The following is a 12,446-nucleotide window of genomic DNA, read 5'->3' as shown; positions in this document are numbered from 1 at the left end:
TTTTATTTTTATGTTTATAATGCGCCAGCAGCCCGCAGGAATCAGGGCCCAACATGAACACGAAAGGACAAAAGGATGGGACAATGGTCATATCTGGAGAGAGTCAAATGTCACAGGGTGGCGTATCAATCAACGTCCAGGAAATTACCTGAAGAGATGCATTTCCAAGTTTTTTCCAGAAAAGCTTCAGGTTAGGCGTGAATCTAGTAGTGGGAGGCAAAGCGTTCCAGAAGGACATCGCAATGACAGGGAATGATCTTCCAAGACCCCTGGATCATGTGAATTTTGGTCCCTGCAACTGGACAATGGTGGAGGATCATAGATTTCTTTTAGTTTGGTGGTAGTAAGGCTTTAAAATAATCCGGTGATTTGCCATAAAGGCAGTGGTGCACCAGGGTGCCCATTATGAAACAGATGTGCTCCTGCACGGGGAGCCAATGTAGATCCCTCCTGAATTTGGAAATATGGATCTTCTAGGAACATTCAAGACGACACGGACCGCGTCATTCTGAATAACTGGACAGGCCTGGATGTTGAACTCGGAAGCCCCACATTAGAGGATGTTCCAATACTTCCAACTGGTTAAAATAGTGGCCCGAGCTATTTTTTATAATTCCTTTCGCACAGAAATGGGCAAATACACCAGAGAAGCCTTGGATAGCAATTGCAGTGCCGGTGAAGGTGAAGGTCAAGGTGTTGTACTTGCCTCTAATAAGACCCTGAAGGTTTTTACTTTCTTGTGGGTCACAATTTTGTTATCTTGTAAAAGAAAGTTGTCATAAGAAGGGCCAAGTTTAGAGCGAGCCTGGGGAGAGCCGAAGATAAGGGGCTCGGTATTGCTGCCATCAAGACACAGCCAGTTCTCGGACACCCATCCCTCAATGGTATCGTAGATGTTGTTACGGGCAATGGATTCACGAGTGTGGTCCCCACTCAGCTCGATGACCAGCTGAGTGTCATCAGCAGAATTGGTAAAATAAATAAATAAAATACTCCCCGCTCCTCCAAAAGCGAGCAGAAAGATTGCAGATAAAAGTTGAAAAGGAAGGGTGAGATGGTGGCGCCCTGAGGAACGCCACAAAAAAATGGAAGAGGCAAGGGAGCAGGCTGAACCCCATAGGATTTTTGACTCACGGTTAGCCAGAAAGGACTGTACCGAGTCCACTGCAGCTTTGTAACAGTGGCCTTGATTCAGCAGACACAGTTGGAGACGCTTGTGGTCGACGAGGTCGAAAGCCGCGGACAGATCCAATAGTATCAACATCCCGGCTTTCCCTTTATCCATTATTTTTAGAAGATGGAATTAGAGATCCACGAGAGCGGTCTCCGTACTGAAAGAAGGGCAGAAGCCGGATTGTCACCTGTGACGATTGTTATTAAGTAGTTTGGTGAAGGCTTGCAGCTGTGAGGTTACAAACTTGTCAAGAATTTTCAAGAGGAATTGACTGTTGGTAATCAACCTTTAGTTGCTAGGGTCTGTGGGATCAAGGGTCGTTTTTTTTGGAATAGGGGTAATGGTCACTTTCTTAATTTCCGCAGGAACTTGGCTATCTCTAAACGAGGCGTTTACAATACGAGCAAGAAAAGGGGTGAATATATCTTTATGCTACAAAATAAGCTTAGGAGGCAATAAGTTAGTGACAAGATATTGCATGCATAGACGTCATGCATTGTGGTCAAATCCAGAAGGGAGAGCTGAGAGTAGGAGAACCTCTGTCATGTGGGTTAGAGCTCCAATAGGACTAGAATGGCCCTGGGCTAGTATTATCCTGTTCCTTGCGCTGGAGATTCTCACTAAAAGCGGCTGACGTCAGAGTGCAGTCTAGGTTGGTAGGTGTGAAAAGGGACTCAGAAACTTTGGGTTTTTCCAGAGAATTCAGTATTTCGAAAAGCTTTGCAGTGGAGTTGGAAGAATGCTGTATTTGGGAATTGAAGGCATTTCCCTTTGTGTCAAAAAAAAAGTTTTATAAGATGTATCCAATTGTTTCCACTCTGTCCTAGAGGCAACTGAAGGGTGTTTTATCCATTGAAGTTCCAGTGCACGTGTTTTCTTTTTTTTCATGTCCCCTAACTCTGGAGTAAACCAATTTCGGTGCCTTGGGTGGTCTCCATCTAGTTTTGTTTTGATGGGGGCAGTAATAGCTAGGATTTTTGTAAAAGTGTCAGTAATGGAGGACACTAAGTGGTCCACTTGATCGGTGGAGGAAGAATTGGATATAATGGACTCCAAGCAGAGCCGGAGGTCAAGAGGCGCACCTTTTAAAAAAATTCCGACCTGTGACTTGTTTCATGGTATTAGGCCTAAGCAGGGGTTCCGAAAGTTGAATCGTAAAACTAATAGTGAAATGATCAGACCATATGCAAGGAGTGGTAGAGACATTGTGGGATTTGAGCTTCCTGGTCATAATCCAGTCAAGTATATGTTGATTAGCCAAAGTTGGGTCCGAATTGATGACTTTATGTTCGCTGTTTGATAGGGCAGATTCTCGGTCTACCGCCTTCTTGTTCCTGTTGTCACATTTCCAGAGATTCAGGTCACCCAAAAAATGTGTGACCTGTTTGGACCAATAAGACTGTGTAAGAGTAAAAGGATTTCTTCACTATAGTTTGGCATTGGGAGGGGTAAATGGATAGATTAAAATTTTATTGACACAGTTGTGAGGAGAAGGAGTCATTTTAAAGGTGTAGGATTTCCCAACCTGTGCAGCTTTTGCAACTATGGCAATTAAATCCTCCACTTGACCACTGAACTTGTAGTACAGTGGTGCGGTAATACGGCCGTAACAGAATGACCACTCAGTTGCTGCTGTTTTTTAGCATACCATCGTACTGGTAATGAGGCCCAGAGTGTTAGAAAATATTGCCGTGCCCTTAGCACACGTGTCGGTCGTAAGGCTAGTGCCACAGAAACAGTTTGCAGCGCATTTATGGATAACCTGCCAAGACACTCCCCAAGATGTCTTAAGTGTATACTGGTGTGCTAGTGTGGGGGAAAAGCCATACGGGGCTGGGTTGATGGTTCAGCTGTGTGATTCTTCCTTGAAGGAGCGATGAGCCGTCACCAAGTCTTGCCGCAAACAAAATGCTGAATTGTGGAAAATACTTGAAATGGGTCACCAAGCCGCATGCAGGGACTGTAAAGAGTGAATCAGGGGTGTTGCTTGGTCTGGCAAAGATCCGGAGCTACACTAATGTCGGGACCGTTGGGACTCGGGGCTAGCTAGCCTTTTGGTTGTAGCCCCTGAGATTCTATCTGGGACTACAACCAAAAGACCCGGGACTATAGCCCCCTCAGCCCAACCCTAGCAACGCCTCTGGAGTGAATCAATGGAGAACAGACTTGAGTTACAGGATGAAATAAGAGGAGACTCCGCACTGAGCAAGCAGGTTAGAGTTTCAGAGTACAGCTGGGTCGGATCAGTGGTCAAGCAAACAAGGCAACAGTGGCTTTTCCGAAGTAGGAGATTCATCCATTTCTCTGTGGAAGCAGTGTACTAGTAGTTCAGTACTGTACCCTATGCATGTGCTTCTTTCTATATGTTGCCTCCTGAGCTGCAACGCCATCTTGTTTTCCAAGGCAGACCTCCACCTGCATCACATGATCACCAAGGATTCTCCGGCAACTCTGCGACCTAGAAGTGATCCCCAATCCATAAACAAAAGCACCAACAGAGTGGAGAAAAACACAGGGTGCGAGTTTCAAAATTATAGTCCATTTATTTTCTTAAACAAAACATGAACGTTAAAAATACTTCATTTCTAAGCACCTTCGGTTCCTGCCAGGGTTGGGAGGCAGTAGGTTAATACAAAAGTGTACCATTTGTACATTTTTTGTTTTTAAAACATACTTCATATATCGGAAACAGTCCGTTTTGGTTTATGTCCTACTGAACAAAAAGTATAGTTAAAAGGGTCATTAAGTACCATCATTACAATTTCCTTTGATTACAAACAATAGTATTTACATGAAACTACCAAAGGTCAGGCACAGCTTTTAAATTTGGCACCGTTGACATGAAAGGGGGAATGCAAACATTGGGTTTAATTATCGTGCTGGCTCTCCTACGGAGCCTGCAGCAAAGCCTTTTGTTCCAATCTACACGTTTTTTGGGGGTTTTAACAAATAGGGGTCAACCACTGGGATGAACAGATTACCTCACCTGCTAGTTTAAATTCCACAAAACTACACCAACCCAGAATACATTGTGGGACGAGACAACCGAAGTCCCACAATGTGTTGAAGTAAGGATTAGGAAGCCAGACAGAACATAAGGCAAACACTGAATACCAGTTACTACAAGGCCTTGATGGGATTATCGTCTTGAAAAGAATTGGTTGGCAAGCCAAAAACGAGGCCGATTGGCACGTCTGGGTGCCTTAGCCTGGCAGAGAGGGAAAGGAACAAAAATTGCGGACGCCATACAAAAGTATGTTTGTTTTGGGTTGGGAACAACCTTCGAGAACAGTACATCAGAACGAGTTGAATGGATTCAACTTTAATAAAACCTTTTTTTTTTTTAAGTGTACGATCATTTTTTTCATCACCAGAAAGTGGGAATGGCAGCAACAAGTGTCTCCCTGCAAGGGTGTAGATTTTAGGGAAAATAGGCCAGCTGGAAGGCTGCCTTACAAAACCTACTAAGTTTGTGCCATCATGGGCAAGAGGTTCAGAAAGCTCCATTATCTCATTTGGTGTGAGCTTTTATCCCAGATTGTTATTGATCATATTTAATGCATCAGGGTTCATGTGCATCGCTAATGATATAGATGCATGCTTGGTTCTTAAGAGATCCATTTTGTTGCTTCTAGCCCCTTATCATTCCTCATCCCTCACATTCCCATCTAGTAGCCCATCGATGTCCTGCCTGCCCTCTCCATCAAAAAAAAAAAGGGAAAATCCTAGATGGGTTTTAGGCCCATGTAGAACAGAGAATTCCATATAGAAGTGCGTTGCACATACATCTTAAAATCTCACCGGCTATGTGTTTATACTTAGTTAATTATGGATACAGTGACCGAAAAGGTTCATGCATCCTACTTATATTTTAACCGTAGTGTCTTCGAAACTACCATGGTAAAGAAAATGGGCCTGTGCCTAGTTAACTTTTTCAGGGTAGTGTATTATCAGAATTATAATAGAGCCAAATCGGAAAAAAAAATCCTTTAAACGATAGAAGACAATTTGAGCCCTGCATTAAGTCATGGTTCTTCTCGTGCAGACCGTCTCAGTTCGATGGCAACGTCGGGAGAGCATCAAGTCCCTGCACAGACATCATTCTTGTGTTAAATTGCCATGGGCTGACTCCACCATTTGTCCAACTCTTTCGGGTCAGGTTGATCAAACCCAAGGCTCTAGTGCACACAGTTCATGAAATACTAAAACTCCAATGCTGTATACAGGCTTTGAATGGCGATGGAAAGGACACCTATTTCCCCTGGGCAACAATAGGTGTGGGGTTCGGAGAGTAGTTGCTTGCATCAGCACATGGCTGCATGCTACTTATAAAGCCATAGATCATTTATGCAGACTTGGAACTAGAGTTTTGATGACGTTAAACGTTGCTATAGTTAGAACATACGTGTATTCGATTTGGTCTACCAACAAAAAAAGTTTACATTATAAGATGTAAATCAGCGACAACGTTTATGCTACAAAAAAGATAGTCGCTGTTACTTCCATTAAAAACCATCAATGTCCTGATATTTGTATCCTCTAAATGGAACAGTGAAGGCGCTTTCCTGGAGAGGTGCAGAAATGGTCTAGGCTTTGATCTATTTTATGAATGGCCCCGCTGCTATAGATTTCCGTCAATGATACGGAAGCTGAAGTGCAATGGAGTAGTTAAGGCACGGAAAAGTGAGAGTTGTTAGGCCAAAACAAAATATAGGTAGTGCCATTTGGCAGAAAAGGGCCTTCTCAACTGAAAATCCAAACCAGTTCGTCAACCATTCATGAAGCGAGGGGTGACTTTGCAGAGGCTGACGAAAACAAGCTCAAGAGGACGAAACACGTGTAGGCTCTTTACAGACGAGAAGGTGTTTCCAATTGATTAGTCAAATTGTTTTCTGTAACTCAAATTACATTTTCACAACTAAATTAAAAGCAATCAATCCGACACCTAACATTTTCAGTAAAACAAAACATGCACTTGACATTCAGTTTTTCTCACGTTGTACTGGCACGTAAAGTAAACATGCTCTTGGCGTATTTGTTTTTTTTAGGTGTGTCGTTTCCAGTTTGGCATTTTTATTTGCAGTGTTTCCCGATAGCGACCTGTCCTCGGCTCATTGTTCACTAGTGTGTCACCAAGTATGCACAAAGAATTTACACAGCATTTCTGCCCAGTAACCTACAATAGAAAAATCAACCAGGCATGTCAAAGTGCAAAGGCAGTGTTTGCCTCAAGCAGTCCAACAATGCAGGAACGAGAAAAGCCTCTTGCCAAATATCATCGCAGGTGGGGGGTGTAGCCGTCGTCTTGATGACACTGTTGGCAATTCCAGTGGACCAGTTACAAATGGTTTCTACTGGATTATTCAGTTGCGCCGTATGAATTATTTGACACTGAAGCAAAAGAAAAAGACTAAAGGAAATCCTACAGCTTAAATAAAAACATTGATCAATACGCAGATTCAGTTAGGGTGCCACAGGAATTTTTCCAGTTGAGGTCTGCAACGGAACAGAGTAGACTATTTAGAGAACTTCAATTGGAATTTCAACAACTAGGGTTACCCATAAAATCTATAACGTATGGGCAGTGACATGAGCTTTTCCTAAATCCATGTTTGGGGACTTTGCTGCCCTAGTTAAAGTTTAGTGCAGGAGTGATGAAAATGTACAGACCCAGAATGGGAAGAAATTGTGGGGTTTGGCTTGTGCCATGTTGGGCACCTGACAGATCAGTAGCTAACATTTTAAGGCAAAGAATACTCGTGGAATAATAGACCAACACTGAGTGCTACTGAATTGATCTGAGCTATGGCCAACTCTTGAGTGGTAAATACAATGGTGGCACTAAGCTCACTTTGCGGGAAGGTGTGTTTCTATACTGCTTTTTAAAAACCTACTTGATCAAAGTAACGTTGCGCACCCACGAGAGGTTAAACAACTAAGCACAATTACTTTCATCTCACTTATTGCAATTGCCAAGTAACCACTGTAACTGTAAGAGCTCTCAAGTTGTTCTATGACATTAGAGATTTTTCACTGCATTCTGGGACATTTGCCGCCATATTTATAATGTGAAAAAGTAGTCACATACCGGATGGCTTCTGCATAAGTGACATGGGTCAACTTCAGAGCAATGCACTGTTCACCGTGGAATGCTATTTCGAATCCCAAAAGAAAAGTGTGTAGCCGTAAAACTTTCTATAGAAATGAGGTTTATCGATGTTTCTATACATGTCTATTATTGGGCTGCACATCTTTTAAGCAAGTGCCCAAAAACGTCAAGCTGCCATTCTTTGATCAATTAGGGGTTTAACATTTTAAAGGCCTGAATTTCTAAATCCTTCAAATAAAACTACCTCATATCACAAACGTTTGGAAGACCGATGTAGGTTATGAATGCACAATGAAATGTTTACTAATTTAGCAGTGTCCTTAGTTGCACTGGTGAGTACCCAAGTACTTTGTGTTCATTATGAAAAGTAAAGTACAAAGTATGAACAGAGCCCTCATTGCCCTATACCAGGCTGCTCACATATTGAACGTTCCACATGATCTCCTCAACCCGTTTTTTGAACCAGGAACAGTCACTGGCCAATTTTATGGAATGTCTTGAAATCAGCTTTTGTTGGTCCTCTTCCCAGTCCTACTTGCAACCATTACCACCATGTAAACAGAAACTTGTAAAAGAAGTCATAGGATTTAAATCGGAAGCCCTTATCTGCCACATGCGGCTGGTACACTGTTTTGTATCCCTTAGCCTCAATGTCGATTTTAATGCAGTCCAAGAGGTCTGAAACAGATGGAGTAGCTTTCCAGGGTCCAAACCTCACCACAGAATCCTTATCTGTGTCCAGAGTGTTCAGCGCATCGTGGCATTTGTTAGCCTCCTCCTCAGTCCTGACGATGCACACAATCACAGAGGAGTGTCGGGAGGCCACTGCTTCAGCTCTGGCGATGCGGATCATCACTTCAATGTTTTCACGGTAGTTGGGCACCCGGGCCAAGAACTGCTTCCTGCCAACCTGTTCACCGAATATCAATGGAGAGTCTTCTAGCTGCTTCACCAATGGGTCAATCTCGTAAAACAAGGCTTCCCGGTAAACATCCTGAACAAACTGCGTGGGGACCAGATTGCTGCGAAGGTACTCCAGAATGTAACGGAAATATGTTCCATCTCGATCTATAAAATATCTCCCCTCAGAGTCCACCCTTAGCTTGGGTTGTCCATTGAACATATCGTAGAGTTTGGACCCTTGGCATTTCTTGAGGGTGCTGATTGTTGTGGTGTAGATCTCTCCCCCGACATTCAATTGTACAATTGCAGACATCTAGAAGAGAGAGCGAGAAAGAACGAAATAAATAAAACACTTTATTTACCCATCTGCAAGTTCAACTCAGAGACTTCTCTAGTTGGAAGTGTTGCGATTAGATAAGAGTACGTGGATTAGATCAATGGTGGAATATCGGTGTGTCTGGCAGGAGGTCACCCTCACTTCTGGGACACATTCAGACCCTGCAAAATATTTCTGCTATATGCATTCCTGCCAAAACATTACAGCCATTTTATGTTTGATAAACCAGGCTTGCATCAGCTTTGCCTGCGATTCACACAACATAATGTATTCTTGGAGCGCTTAAAATATACTACAATCACTGTATTGCTATCCAGATATGGGATATTTAGCTACCTGCACAGAAGCTTTTTAGAAAAACGAGTATCATTTCATTGGATAAGATAACAAGGGTTATTTTAGATGATTCATTTGAACATTTTCATCAAGCCACTAAACAAGAAGTGCATTTAGGTATAGCTTATTTGTAACATTAGCCCAGTGGTTTTACATCCCCTATAACTTTGAGAACCTGGAATAGGAACGCTGAAATGCAATGAAGTCTAATGAATACATTTAAGATATATTCCAACGTTAATTGCATTATATGATTTAATCCTTCCACATGAAACCCCCTGTGAGAGATCAGCCATATCATAAAAACATACCGTTTAAAATAGTACTAAATATTGTGAAACGGACTGAAAAAACGTACAAAAATATATATGAACACAAAAGTATACAAAAATCACAAATTTATATAAGAAATTAACCATTTGAAATTTCTATGGCATATACATTGCAATACAGCTGCTAGAAATAATAGACTATGTACAAGCACGTAGAACCTGGGATAAGCAACACTGGGTGGGCAGTTTGACTCGTGCAAACGAACGCTCAACTTGTATGAACATGTTTTACTAACTGATGCCTTCTGGTTAAAAAAAGTTGATGCAATATAATTTCAAGTTAAATGACTTTGATGCATAGGATAAGAGACTGAAGGTTGCGTTATTTTTCGTTTACAGTAAGATCAGGTAGGTGGCGGGGAAGGTCAAGGAGCAGGTGGGGGAAAGTGGAGTTGGGGCGGTACAAGAGGCTGGTGCAGGTCTCCACTCCCAAGTATTAGAGCGAGTTTCAAAGGGGGAGTACAAATTACTCGGCCTTATGTATGCAAGATTTTTATAATAAACTGTAGAACTTTTTAAAATATATTTTTTAAGAATAAAACAATACCCAGCAAGGGCAACGTTCTAAGACGTGATTACATTTAAACGAAAGTGTTGAAACCGTTTGCTTTTTTTTTGTTTTTTGTTTTTTTTTTATAGTTTTTCTTTAACAATTGAGAAAAAAACTAACAAAAACTGGCAGCTGCATTTCTCCTTAGCGAACTTTACCGCATTACAGGTTTGTTTAGCTGACCATTCCCCACAGGCCGAACACAGCCATCCACATGCGTGGCTACACTTAAAACAGGTGGGCCATTTGTTTATCAATGTGCGTTTCTACAGGTAAAAAAAAAGGCGAAATGGTTTCCATTAAATGCTTCACAGATGAAGCAATTAGATTTATGAATTTGTGCTATACTGACCATTGTGGGACTCGACAGTTTATTTTATTTATTTGCATTCGTATAGCGCGCTTACAGCCTAAGAGCATTGAGGCACGGTTACAAGAAGTTTGTAGGAAATTTTGATTACATGGATACAGGTGACCGAAGGGGTCTCTTAGGTATAGGTGCAATACAGGTATGTGACTTTAAACAAGACAAGTAAGTAATTACATACATGAAAAGTGAGCCAGCAATTAATATTACAGCAGAGATAACAGAAAAATACGAGTTAGCCAAGCAGTTTAGACAAAAAGCTTGGTTTTGATGACTTTGTGGAATGCATGGTGGGACTCGATCATCCAGGTGGGATGGAAGGGCGTTCCAGTGTGATGTGGCCATCGTGGGGAAGCTTGAGCCCCCAACGCGTACTTTCAGCGTCTTGGGCGTGATGACCATGTTAGAATACCCCTTTTTGCGAGGTCTTGTGGATGCGCGTTTAACGATTATTTGAGCAATGTAGGGTGGGGCCAGGTCATGAATATGAATGCATTTATGGGGTCAGGGAAGAGTGTCTTGAAGACGATCCTCTCTTTGACTGGGAGCCAGTGAGCCTGCCTCCTCAGCTCAGAGATCTGGTCTTTCCTTGAGGTGCCCGTGTGGATGCAGACCAACTGATTTAAAGCGATGAAGGTTGTGGGGGACATAAGGGTTAGTTTGGCAAGTTGTGTGTTTCTTATGACAAGTTATGTCAACAGAACATTTTATTTCTTGTTAAATGTACTGCAAGAGACTAAAAACATACTACTCGAGGCCCGCATCTGGGGAAAACCTTTAGCCAACTTGTTGAGAAGACCGGGTCCGTTTTCTTACTTTTTCTTTGGTAAATGTACGACTGAAAAGTTCCCTTCAAAACAAGTCAACTGAATACCACTGATAGCATTAAAAAGGGAAACAAATGTTTAATTGTTGAAAAATGGGTGTACGCAAACGCCAGCAAAGGTATGGTTTGTTATAATGACTTGCAAAAAATAATAAAAATTAAAAACATTTTCTACTTGAAATTTTTTTTTTTTTTTTTTTAGAGTAATACTGCCAGTACGTAACCTTCTTTGAACTAATAAAGGGCATTCCTACATACAAATTCTTTCCATAGTCTGTGGACTGGTCCTGAATTTTTGAAGGGAAGTAAAGCCTTGAGCTTCGCTCCTTTGGCCTTTTGCTCATTTGTTATGGGGAAACTGATCAGTCTTCAGACTTATCAGTACAGGTCTTTTGCATTCTGTGACTTTTTTACATTACACACAGCATCTTACAATGCAGTGCAATGGGGATATTTAGTTTCACCTTTGCTTTTATATGCGCCTAATGGCGAGCTGGTGGCTGCAGGTACATTTTTACCACTTTTGTATTATTTTTAGTGTGCACAGTGTAAGTCTACTACACGTTGCTACTTCCCTAAAGTGTGTGCCATGACATTTTCACTTGTTCTTTGGCCATATTGTGGTTCGGCCTTCTTCCTGCCTTGCCATGCCATGTAATGCCTTGGGCAACTACCGGTTGTTTGAATGGTGCAGATACTTACACTGGTGGCCTTGGACTTTCTTCCAACCTGGATTTTGGATAAGAAGAGGACTCTTGCAGCTATTTATTTTTTTATCAGCGTTGAAGCCAAGATTCTCTCATAGAACAGCTGACTGAAGATCCAAAGACGACTCCTGAAGTGGCCAGACATATCTTCCAGCGCCTGACCCAGTCAAGCTCTGTTGGACTAGCTGATCTCAGCCCTTGGACTAGTGGGACCAACAAGTATTGGCACCTTCGAGGATCCAGCCATCATGAGCATTTGGAAGTGTCCCTGGACCACCCGGTGGACTGACCAACTCGCTTGTGGGCTCGTGCTACATGTCGCACTCCCTCTGGATTTCAGCATCCCAACATCAAAGAGGAGCTACCGTGATCGTGACTAGAAGGATGCCTGTTGTCGCCTGAGTGCGGAGACCATCGCTGGAACTCACCTTCCCTCCTCCTGTGAAGTACTTTGAAGAGGCCTGCATCATTGTTTCTTGCATTTTATCCATCGCCAGGGGTTGCATCTTGCTGCTGTACCCAGTGGAATATTCAGGCTTTCTGCTGCCCTAGACCCAAGAGTATGCATCCCCCTCTCCACAACTTTACTCCACCGCTGCTAGATTCGGCACATTTACCAGATTTTGCCCCTTCAACAGACGGTCTACCTTATCTAAACCCTATCCCCTCAGGGGGAGCTATCCCAGATGCCCAGAACCTTTGCATGCTCTTCTCAAACTCGTTCCTCGCATCAGACTGATCTGCGGAGCAGCAGCGAGGTAATACTTGCCTCCATACACTCAGTTAGCATTGACAATGTGTGGTG

At 42.5% G+C, this 12,446-nt stretch overlaps 1 protein-coding gene across 1 annotated transcript in view; it reads right to left on the bottom strand.

Annotated features, from left to right (window-relative positions):
• Positions 1–3,691: 3,691 nt before the first annotated feature.
• KCTD14 (potassium channel tetramerization domain containing 14) overlaps positions 3,692–12,446 on the bottom strand; it is a 33,907-nt gene continuing 25,152 nt past the window's right edge. Inside the window, exon 2 of the mRNA XM_069639939.1 lies at positions 3,692–8,499. Coding sequence (XP_069496040.1) covers positions 7,828–8,499 — 672 coding nt within the window. The 3' untranslated portion in view covers positions 3,692–7,827. The remainder of the gene's footprint in view (positions 8,500–12,446) is intronic.

The sequence above is a fragment of the Ambystoma mexicanum genome, chromosome 7q, assembly GCF_040938575.1.
Source record: "Ambystoma mexicanum isolate Mex_15411 chromosome 7q, UKY_AmexF1_1, whole genome shotgun sequence".
NCBI lineage: Eukaryota > Metazoa > Chordata > Amphibia > Caudata > Ambystomatidae > Ambystoma > Ambystoma mexicanum.
This window is presented reverse-complemented; position numbering and strand designations above follow the sequence as displayed.